The following is a 12,515-nucleotide window of genomic DNA, read 5'->3' as shown; positions in this document are numbered from 1 at the left end:
CTCAATGTCCGTGTCCAGCTCATCACACTACTGGCATCACCAGGCAGGAGGCGGGGAGTTTTGGAGTGGGATCCATGGACCGCTCCTCTGTGTCATACAGCCGAGACAATGCATCTGCCTTCACGTTCTGGGAGCCTGGTGTTGTGTCTTTACTATTGTAACGGCTGTCGTCGGTGGAAGAAGGTGAGGACCAAGGTGCAGCGTGGTAAGTGTTCATGATTTTTAATATAATCAACACTGAACACTACACAAAATAATAACTAGGAAGAACGAACAAACGAAACAGTCCTGTTTAGTGAATACACACAAAACAGTTAACCTGCTATTCATCATCTTTGTTTCACAGCGGTCAACTCTACCCGTAGCTCTCTCAGTGGGAGGGGCTTATCATCTAGGGAAGCCTCAAAAACAACATGATGCTGACAAGTCGTCTCTCCAGAAGAGTCTCTCCAGATCAGAACGTCTCAATGAACACCAGCAAAGACTTACAGGAAGAAACCTCACCACCGCTGCTCTGACTGTGGGAAAAATTTTGCTAAACAGAGAAAATTGGTCATTTACCAGCGGATTCATGCTGGAGGGAAGCCTTATAGTTGTGATCAGTGTGGGAAGAGTTTTGCTTGAGATTTCACCGTGACCAAACACCGACTTATACACACAGGAGAGAGGCCTTATAGCTGTGATCAGTGTGGGAGGAGTTTTAATCAATCAGCAGCCCTGAGCACACACCAACGCATACACACTGGAGAGAGGCCTTATAGCTCTGATCAGTGTGGGAAGATCATGTTTCAACAATACAAGGTGTGTATTCATGTATTCAATAGATCAATAAATATATTCCATTATCTGCTCAACAACGTCTGCTTATAACATTAATTATATGTTTTAAAAAAAATCTAATGATCAATTTTTAAAAGGACCATAGTCCTCTTGTATAATTAGTTTGCTCCTAAAAGATATTCACATATTTATTTTAAAACCTTTCACCAGGTTTTAGTGTAGCTGATGGGACACATAGAAGTACAGAAGATATAGGACTATTAGTGTCGTCAAATTAAGTTGTTGAATTTATTTTAAAGGATTTAATTTGTGATATCTTTGAACTTTCCTTATTGTGTATTAAGTTTGCTCCAGAAAGATGTTCACACATTTTATTGTGAATCGAATGATGTGTTGGTTGTTAGGAAGAGGCATCATGGGGGCAGGAAGTCAGCTCTGCCCATCAGTACCTGTAGGTCATGTCAAACACAGACCTCACACTCTTCTGTTTCCTCACAGCCAGTAAGGTCTCCTACCAAACCTCTCTCTCTTCACACTGGAAATACACTTCATAATATCTTATACCTCAACATTCTACTGTTTATTGGTGATTTGTTATGTGGAACGAATGCTTGCATGTAAATGTCATTGTAAAACATACATACGAATGTGGTTTCATGTTTTCTTTTACATTGCTGATTGGATATACATTTTTTTTTTTTAATATGTATTTAAAAAAAAATGTTTAGTTGAATTCTGTAGAAGAGACCAGGATATGTTGTTACCCTGTGTCCCAATACTCAGTGTTATAGTCCTGGTCCTGAGAATAAAACAGGTTTAAAACAACAACAGAGAAACACGTGTCTTACAGTGCTACACATCTGTTATAATAGAGACGTTTTCCTGCTTAATGGAAGTATCAGGTGTAGTTTTTCACCAGTTATAAAGTGTGTTTGTTGTCTCTTTATGTTTCTAGGCTGCAGGGAGGGAGATGCAACAACAGCCTTGAGAACATCTGGACTCAAATAGAACTCTGTTCCAAGTTGCTGTCAGGTAAAAGTAGACGATAGCAGACAACAGGATACTTTTGGAAAGGGGTGTTGTTGAACATTTTCTTGACTTTACTCAATCTGTATAGTTTTGGTAAAATCTTATCGAGGAACTTTCTGAAGTAAGATTAGCCTGGGGCAGCAGGTAGCCTAGTGGTTAGACCGTTGGGCCAGTAACCGAAAGGTTGCTAAATCGAATCCCCGAGCCGACAGGGTAAACAACTTTAGTTCTGCCCGTGAACAAGGCAGTTATCCCACTGTTCCTCTACCGTCATTGTAAATAAAAATGTGTTCTTATCTGACTTGCCTAGTTAAATAAAGATGTGAGACGTTATGCTGTCATAACGTAATCAAGCTTGGATATTTCGATAGATGTTTGATTGCTCTGGTCTAGGGGTGCATCAGTTGCAGACTTGAGACAGGAATTCTCCCCTGCAACCCCTAATCCTTATCTGAACTCTGTGAGAACATAGTAACTGGACTGTATGTAGCCTACCCATTTCTTGTCTTAGTAAGAAACACTGAAGAAAACAATAGCTTCCACGATGGATCCGGTAAGTCTGGTTTACTTTGAACCGTATAGGCCTGCTGTGCTGTGCTTTGCTTTTGTTTATTTATTGTATACAAGTTATATACATAGACAGAAGGGTGTTAGTTATAAATACAGTATATTTGACTGTAGTTTAGTTAAGAAGAAAGACTTACACAGTGGTGTGAAGTACTTAAATAAACAATATTTTAAAGTACTACATAATTCGTTTTTTGGGGTATCTGTACTTTACTATTTATATATTTGAAAACTTTTACTTTACTACATTCTTGTTGAAAATGATGTACTTTTTACTCCTTAAATGTACTCGCTACATTTTGAATGCTTAGCAGGACCGGAAAATGGTTCAATTCACACACTTATCAAGAGAACATCCCTGGTCCTCCCTACTGCCTCTGATCTAGCGGACTCACTAAATACAAATACTTTTTTGTAAATTATGTCTGAGTGTTGGAGTGTGCCCCTGCCTATCCGTAAATCATTTAAAAAACAATACATTTGTGCCTTCCGGTTTGCTTTGTATAAAGACATTTGAATTATTCATACTTATACTTGAACAATTACATTTACCTTTGATACTTAAGTATATTTAAAACCAAATACTTTTACTCAAGTAGATTTAACTGTGTGACTTTTACTTGAGTCATTTTCTATTATGGTATCTTTACTTTGACTCAAGTATGACTATTGGGTACTTTTTCCACCGCTGGACTTACGTTTATTTTTGACCGGAGAATTACTTGTGAATTAGGTTTGATGCAGCCATTGCAAAGACCTGCATAAATATCTGATATTTCCTATCTGTGCTGGTAGTGAACAGCAGCTGCCATTGTATCAGCAGCGAAAGACCGGAACATTTAATTCCCAGACACTCCCTCACGAGAGAGAGGCTTGTTGAGATCCTCCCTCTTTGTGCATCTGTTCCAAGTGGCTGCCAGGTAAAAGTAGACGATAGGAGACAACAGGATTCTTAGTGAAAGGGGTGTTGTTGGACATTTTCTTGACTTTACTCGACTTTTATTGATCACGTAAAATGTTATCCAGGAACTTTCTGTGATAATACTAGGTTACATGAGACGTTTATTTGTTCTAACATAGATGTTTGATTGCTCTGGTCTAGGGGCGCATCAGTTGCAGTCTTGAGAATCGAATTTTCTCTCAGCAACTCATTACTAGCTGTCATTATCCGAACACTACAACAAAGTTGTCAAACTGTACCCTACAACATTTCATGCCATACAAAGAAACAATGGCTTCCGCAATGGATCAGGTAAATCTGGTTTTAACATATGCCCGCTGTGTTGTATAAAATGTCTAGGACTAGTTTTCATCACCTTTTATCCTCCACATTCCTGTGTTCGGTTTAAACTGCTGGACAAAAATAAACATGATTGTAAAAGTTGTTAGGATATTTTTTCCCTCAGCAAAGTAACGTTAATCTACAGCTATATCATGTTTGGAAATCTGTCATATTATCTAATATATCTCTACTTCCTCCCAAAATGTGCACTTGTTCACCTCCACTGATTTGAAAGTCAGATGATCCATTATATGACCAGATACTCACTCTGACAATGAAAATACATATTCTTCTTTGGGGTTTATCAGTGGTTGGCATCCAACTTTATGGTACATTACACCACCTACTGTACTGGAGGGTGGGCCAGCAACTAAATCCTATCAACTTTATGGTACATTACACCACCTACTGTACTGGAGTGTGGGCCAGCAACTAAATCCTATCAACTTTATGGTACATTACACCACCTACTGTACTGGAGGGTGGGCCAGCAACTAAATCCTATCAACTTTATGGTACATTACACCACCTACTGTACTGGAGGGTGGGCCAGCAACTAAATCCTATCAACTTTATGGTACATTACACCACCTACTGTACTGGAGGGTGGGCCAGCAACTAAATCCTATCAACTTTATGGTACATTACACCACCTACTGTACTGGAGGGTGGGCCAGCAACTAAATCCTATCAACTTTATGGTACATTACACCACCTACTGTACTGGAGGGTGGGCCAGCAACTAAATCCTATCAACTTTATGGTACATTACACCACCTACTGTACTGGAGGGTGGGCCAGCAACTAAATCCTATCAACTTTATGGTACATTACACCACCTACTGTACTGGAGTGTGGGCCAGCAACTAAATCCTATCAACTTTATGGTACATTACACCACCTACTGTACTGGAGTGTGGGCCAGCAACTAAATCCTATCAACTTTATGGTACATTACACCACCTACTGTACTGGAGTGTGGGCCAGCAACTAAATCCTATCAACTTTATGGTACATTACACCACCTACTGTACTGGAGTGTGGGCCAGCAACTAAATCCTATCAACTTTATGGTACATTACACCACCTACTGTACTGGAGGGTGGGTCAGCAACTAAATCCTATCTCCCAGCCCCGTTCTCTTAAAAGTATCAATATTTACGACTGTATCTAACAATGTTCTTCTTATTAAACTCAATTCCTGCTTGCACACGCTGGAGAGAATCCTTACTCCTGTCTTTGTGGTGTCAGAGAAATGCTATAGGAAGAGAGACTTTTCAAACAATATATTTATTGTAAGATATGCAAAAATGAAGCAATCAACCATCACTAAGAATAGTCCGTGTTGAAAGCTCAATGAACAGAGCTGTCTTTAGCCTTTTATTGAAAGTACATCCCTTTTTATCGTTGACAGTTAGCAGATGTTCAGAAACAGACACTGGAAACAGATTTGCACGAAGTAATTTAGCTGGTCTGTGTAGATCATGATGGCTGATATTGCCACCACTCACTGTTCCTCCCTGCACTTCCCACATAGCTACATTCCTGCTGATTGTAAACAGTGGAGGTCACATACTGTGGTAGCACCCAAACAGCTCATACATCTGTACGCTCAGAGTTATGACTAAGTCACACAAGACAAGCCTGTATCAGCAAAGAATATTAGCATATAACAATAGACAATTCCCTCAGTAATATAGTAAAATATAACAATAGACAATTCTCTCAGTAAAAACAGTATAGTATGTCTAATTTAACAGTATAGTAGAATAATATAAAACTATAATATTAATGATAAAACACCAGAAAGCAAACGTGTGTCACAACTTCCGCCGACGTTGGTCCCCTCTTGTTCGGGCGGCGTTTGGCGTTCCACGTCACCGACCTTCTAGCCATCGCCGATCCACTTTTCATTTAGTCTTGTCTTCCATCAGTGATGACTCTTGCACTGAGATGCTGAACCTTAGAACGCTACGCCACTCAGGACCAGTCTATTACACCATCCATCCATCAGACTAGAACAGACCTTCAGGACCAATCTATTACACCATCCATCCACCAGACTAGAACAGACCTTCAGGACCAATCTATTACACCATCCATCCACCAGACTAGAACAGACCTTCAGGACCAATCTATTACACCATCCATCCACCAGACTAGAACAGACCTTCAGGACCAATCTATTACACCATCCATCCACCAGACTAGAACAGACCTTCAGGACCAATCTATTACACCATCCATCCACCAGACTAGAACAGACCTTCAGGACCAATCTATTACACCATCCATCCACCAGACTAGAACATACCTTCAGGACCAATCTATTACACCATCCATCCCAGACTAGAACAGACCTTCAGGACCAATCTATTACACCATCCATCCACCAGACTAGAACATACCTTCAGGACCAATCTATTACACCATCCATCCACCAGACTAGAACAGACCTTCAGGACCAATCTATTACACCATCCATCCACCAGACTAGAACAGACCTTCAGGACCAATCTATTACACCATCCATCCACCAGACTAGAACAGACCTTCAGGACCAATCTATTACACCATCCATCCACCAGACTAGAACATACCTTCAGGACCAATCTATTACACCATCCATCCACCAGACTAGAACAGACCTTCAGGACCAATCTATTACACCATCCATCCACCAGACTAGAACATACCTTCAGGACCAATCTATTACACCATCCATCCACCAGACTAGAACAGACCTTCAGGACCAATCTATTACACCATCCATCCACCAGACTAGAACAGACCTTCAGGACCAATCTATTACACCATCCATCCACCAGACTAGAACATACCTTCAGGACCAATCTATTACACCATCCATTCCACCAGACTAGAACAGACCCTCAGGACCAATCTATTACACCATCCATCCACCAGACTAGAACAGACCTTCAGGACCAATCTATTACACCATCCATCCACCAGACTAGAACAGACCTTCAGGACCAATCTATTACACCATCCATCCACCAGACTAGAACAGACCTTCAGGACCAATCTATTACACCATCCATCCACCAGACTAGAACAGACCTTCAGGACCAATCTATTACACCATCCATCCACCAGACTAGAACAGACCTACACAGAGTCTGTCTGAAATGGCATCCTATTACCTATATACTGTCAGGTGACATTCCAGATGCAGCCATCCTCTCTAACAGTTAGAAGTCAAACAAATGATGTCAGGAACTCCAAATGTCATTAAGTCGCTATTGTGGATTGTCGACCCAAAGACGTCTCACAAATCATCATCGCCATGGTGATGCTCCATGACATCATTTATTTGGTCGGTTGAAGTGTTGTAGAGGAGTGGGTATAGCAGTACTACACTCTAAGAAAAAAAGGTGCTATCTAGAACCTGAAAGGGTTCTTCGGCTGTCCCCATAGGAAAACCCTTTGAAGAACCCTTTTGTGTTTCAGTTAGAACCTCTTTGGTTCCAGGTAGAACTCTTTAGGGTTCCATGTAGAACCCTTTCAACAGACCAGATGCTTTTTAACTTTCTGTGGAGAAACCGAACCCGTCACATTAGGAAACTGTTGTAATGAACACATGAGTGGTGGGCTGAATTGTCTGGACATTCCTACCTTAAATAATACTTTTAAGATCAATTTGATAAAACACTACATAAGAAGACCTACTTCTATGTGAAACCTTATTCCTCATCATGCCTTTTCTACTTTGGTGGCCTTAACTTCATGTTGGTTTGCTATTGACAAAGTTCCAGTGAAGCTCTGCATTTCCTCAGCAGGTTTTCTAGTCATGAACCTTCATTTAGAAGCATAATTTCTCTCCACACGTATATTATATCTGGAATAATCAGCACATATTGTGTAACAATAAATCTTTGTTTTTAGAATATTGGTTCAGAAATAATATCCTATCCTTATCACTTGACAAGATCCCTATTTCGTCTAAAGAGTTTACAATTATTTTAGTCTCCATTCCCTCAGGTGTTGCTTTATTATTCAGGAACATGTTAAGACCCTCAGAACCTACCTTAGATTACAGCTGTTGACTCAATAGTAGTAAAGATTTGTTCTTGTTTTGGTCCATTCAACAACAGAGTGATACTTTCCTTGTATCAACAGGATTTTGTATCTCTCTATACACCTTATGTCATACCTTATTGGAATTGTTTTATTGATAATATTTGTTGTCTCACACAAACGTACTGACTAACACAATTAAGGATGTTTATTATAAAATGATCAATTTATATTATCCTGCCAACCACTATATGAAGAAGTTTTAAAAAAGAAACACATTCAAATTGTACCGTTTGAAATGACCACCCAGAAACCGTGTTGAATCTTTTTTTATGGTATTCAAGTAAAGAATCTGTGGCAAGACATCAGTAGATTTATAATGGAACATATTCATGAAGATTTTACACAATTATGGAGAGATGTACTGCATGAATACTTTACCTACGATATAAATAATTTGGATATATATTTTTCTTCTTCGTTCACTCGCCGTACAGCAGGTGGCGGTAATACTCCAATAGGTGTAGTCTGCCATAAAACCCTAAAGAAGAACAAGACAACAGGAAATTGTTGACGAGAACAGTTTGGGTCGAACAGTTCCTATCATACAAGAAACAGTAGCTTCCCAATGGATCGGGTAACTCTGGTTTTAACATTATATGCCCACTGTGTTGTATAAAATGTCTAGGCCTCGTTTTCATCATATTTGAACCTCTACATTGCTGTGTTCTGTTTGGAGCGGCAGGTAGCCTAGTGGTTAGAGCGTTGGGTCAGTAACCGAATCCCCGAGCTGACCAGATAAACATATGTCGTTCTGTCCCTGAACAAGGCAGTTTAACCAACTTTGTATGTATTATGGATCCCCATTAGCTGCCAAGGCAGCAGCTACTCTTCCTGGGGTCCAGCAAAATTAAGGCAGTAAATACAATCATGTTTAGCCAGTTATGGTAAACTGTAGCTAGTGTCGTGGAAATTTTGGGTAATCACATTTCACAAATACTGGAGCCTGTGAGTACAAGTAGATTTTTTTATTACTTCATAATTGTTGGTAAAATGATTAAATGACTAACAAATCATTTTAAATGGAACTGTAACTAAGTAAACTTATACTCTGTTTTATATCTGATTAACAATATGAGTTCATAAGATGTGATTGTGTGACACAGACAAGGAGTAATTAAAGTTAATGAACACCATTCCAACTAGGAAGAAAGAAGTGAACTGTGTAAACAGATAAGGTTGTTAACCTATGGTTGAACCGACGAAACTGACCTCTGGGGTTTTTAGATAAGACAATGAGTGCATTCCTAGGTTTTCTGTTAATTAGAACTGTCATCTAAGTGGTGATTGATAATGTTGAGGGGTCAAAAGTTACCTGGGAGTGTGTTGTAAGTTAGAATGAACTTACATTTACATTACATTTAAGTCATTTAGCAGACGCTCTTATCCAGAGCGACTTACAAATTGGTGCATTCACCTTATGACATCCAGTGGAACAACCACTTTACAATAGTGCATCTAAATATTTTAAGGGGGGAGGGGGTGAGAAGGATTACTTTATCCTATCCTAGGTATTCCTTAAAGAGGTGGGGTTTCAGGTGTCTCCGGAAGGTGGTGATTGACTCCGCTGTCCTGGCGTCGTGAGGGAGTTTGTTCCACCATTGGGGAGCCAGAGCAGCGAACAGTTTTGACTGAGCTGAGCGGGAACTGTACTTCCTCAGTGGTAGGGAGGCGAGCAGGCCAGAGGTGGATGAACGCAGTGCCCTTATTTGGGTGTAGGGCCTGATCAGAGCCTGGAGGTACTGAGGTGCCGTTCCCCTCACAGCTCCGTAGGCAAGCACCATGGTCTTGTAGCGGATGCGAGCTTCAACTGGAAGCCAGTGGAGAGAGCGGAGGAGCGGGGTGACGTGAGAGAACTTGGGAAGGTTGAACACTAGACGGGCTGCGGCGTTCTGGATGAGTTGTAGGGGTTAATGGCACAGGCAGGGAGCCCAGCCAACAGCGAGTTGCAGTAATCCAGACGGGAGATGACAAGTGCCTGGATTAGGACCTGCGCCGCTTCCTGTGTGAGGCAGGGTCGTACTCTGCGGATGTTGTAGAGCATGAACCTACAGGAACGGGCCACCGCCTTGATGTTAGTTGAGAACGACAGTTTGTTGTCCAGGATCACGCCAAGGTTCTTAGCGCTCTTAACTTTTCACCTCACTTTGTCCCTGTCGAGAGGAGGGGTTTCTGTTAAGCAATGAAATGACGTCATGTTTTGTATATAAACTGTTGCTCATGGTGAAGTGGCAGCGCGCTCCGAGAATAAATTCTGTTACCTATTATTAAAAAGACTGGGCTCCGTCTATTTTATGCAAACAAGAATCTTACAAATTCTAATAAAATAGTTTAAGGGTTGTCAATTAATGAAAACACATTAGCATAATTAAATTACAGTAACAATAATAAAAGCAGAGCTGGAATCATGAAAACGACTGCCTTCCAGTCTTGACACAGAATATTTATACATTTGTCCTTCTTACTTCACACTCATCGTAAGTCCTCTTAATGGCTTATCACCTGTTGCATTTAGCCACCGTTATCATATTGCCTTCATATTAGGACATGCAACCTGTAGAGTCACATAAATAGTTTTTAAACATGTAGGACCACAGCAACAGACCTTGGTGTAGCAGTATAACTTTAGACCGTCCCCTCGCCCATACCCGGGCCCCTCTGCACACATCAACAACAGTCACCCACGAAGCATCGTTACCCATCGCTCCACAAAAGCCGCGGCCCCTGCAGAGCAAGGGGAACTACTACTTCAAGTTCTCAGAGCAAGTGACGTCACTGATTGAAACGCTATTTAGCGTGCACCGCTAACTCAGCTAGCCGTTTCACATCCGTTACATTGGCACTCTATAGGATTAACCAATCCATGACATCCTGCCTGACTACTGAAAGGGGAACCCTGTTCTGGGAAAAACCCAAGAGGTGTAACCATAGTTGGCCATAACAGTTACAAGAATAACCATGTGCTTGTCTAATGGTGTCCAAAGACAGAGAGCACATAGATGCACTAGTTTTGCTGGCTCCTTCTGAAATAAATAATTGCCACATATGTACTGAACAATTCACAATACTAGCTACCTGATAGGAGTGCTGGTGTTGGATTTTCCAGTTCCTATACTGTTTTTTTAGAAGTAGTAAGCTGAATCGATATGGACATGGACTTAACCATTAGTATATGTGTAAGCAGAACCAATGTGTATGTGCCACCTGAGTCAATATGCACCTCTATTATGGGCGGCAGGTATCCTAGTGGTTACAATATTGGGCCAGTAACCGAAAAGTTTGCTAAGGAGGAATCCCCAAGCTGACAAGGTAAAAAATCTGTCATTCTGCACCTGAAAAGGGCAGTTAACCCACTGTTCCTAGGCCACCATTTTAAATAAGAATATGTGACTTGCCTAGTTAAATTAAGATTACATAAAGAAATGGACCATCTTGGCTTTGTGCTAAGCCATGTAATAAAGTCTATATAAATGTAATGTTCCGGTATCCTCGACGCTAGCTGGGTACGTTAGCTTACGAGGTACATTAATAGCTTTAGGTTGGTTGTTTTTATGTTAAACTTCAAGATTTACACCAAGGACGTTGCCTCTCGGATCATCACTCTCCCTCGCTTGGGCAAGGGACATTTAAGGCACTCAGATGTAAAACGCAATTCAAGGGTTGAGGGTTTAGCCGAAGGCTGTTGAGTTTGAAACGCAGCTGGAAGGCAATCAGGAAGATGCTAGATCAGTTGGGACCATTATAGGCAATGAGAGGGCAGATATGCGTGTTGCCACAAAGTCAAACGCCTATATCGTATTTGTATTTAAGTTTAGGCATAAAGGTAGTGTTTTCAATGTTAGGGTTAAAATCACATTTAAAAATATCAGTTGTAGAAATGGGGTGTGCTTTGTTTGTGGTAACTAGTGACGACCAGGCACTACTTCCATACAAAGTGTTTTTTTTTTCTCCTCAAAGTTTCCTTGGATGTGAGGTGTCCTACTTTTACCAATACACTCCTAACAAACCAACTCCTAACAACCAACTCGTTACCAATACACTCCTAACAACCAACTCGTTACCAATACACTCCTAACAACCAACTCGTTACCAATACACTCCTAACAACCAACTCGTTACCAATGCACTCCTAACAACCAACTCGTTACCAATGCACTCCTAACAACCAACTCGTTACGAAAATGTATATATGATCAAATAAGCCAGAAGCCAGATTTTGGGCCCAGTTATCCCTCTTGCTTCTCCACTTCTGTGTTGTTTGATAGGAAATGACTGCTATAAGAAATATGGTGGAAACGAGCCCATATCCACCAATCCAACGCTCTTAGATTTGTGGCTTATAGTGAACGATTGAACATTTCAGGTAAAAGGGGATATTCTAGGGATGCACCCAAATCAAAGGGTTAGACTGAATTAATACAATATTTGGTTTAATGATCAACTGTAAAACTTATTGTGGCCAACAGGACAAAGCTAGCCCGTCCCCCTCCACCCTCCAGGAGTCCCCAGGTCGACTGCCTCTCCGTACTCTACTGCTGGGTCTGGTTGACTGCAGGAAAACACCGGGGCAGAGTGGAACTGAGAGAGGAGAAGGAGAAGAGGAACATGGAGATATGATTTCATTAAGTAAGAACCATGTGGATTAGATTAGTCTGCTTCTTTAACAATTAATTGGTTAATTATATATTGCTGACAATATCTGGTCGTTCCACCTAATTTTGAGAAGCTCCCCCCAAAACACTTTCAGATTTCACCTAAT

At 40.8% G+C, this 12,515-nt stretch overlaps 1 protein-coding gene across 5 annotated transcripts in view; it reads left to right on the top strand.

The window, feature by feature from the left end:
• Window positions 1–2,246: 2,246 nt before the first annotated feature.
• Window positions 2,247–12,515, top strand: part of LOC124002705 (zinc finger protein 501-like) — a 35,867-nt gene continuing 25,598 nt past the window's right edge. The window contains exons 1-2 of one of the 5 annotated variants that reach the window (XM_046310381.1): window positions 2,247–2,362; window positions 12,223–12,382. In XM_046310381.1, coding sequence (XP_046166337.1) covers window positions 2,354–2,362; window positions 12,223–12,382 — 169 coding nt within the window. In that variant the 5' untranslated portion in view covers window positions 2,247–2,353. Of the gene's footprint in view, window positions 2,363–3,408; window positions 3,629–8,195; window positions 8,334–12,222; window positions 12,383–12,515 lie in introns of those variants that run through there. The other 4 variants (XM_046310382.1, XM_046310383.1, XR_006833099.1 and 1 more) reach the window with 4 other exon arrangements.

Source organism: Oncorhynchus gorbuscha, linkage group LG18 (genome assembly GCF_021184085.1).
Source record: "Oncorhynchus gorbuscha isolate QuinsamMale2020 ecotype Even-year linkage group LG18, OgorEven_v1.0, whole genome shotgun sequence".
Classification (NCBI taxonomy): domain Eukaryota; kingdom Metazoa; phylum Chordata; class Actinopteri; order Salmoniformes; family Salmonidae; genus Oncorhynchus; species Oncorhynchus gorbuscha.
This window is presented reverse-complemented; position numbering and strand designations above follow the sequence as displayed.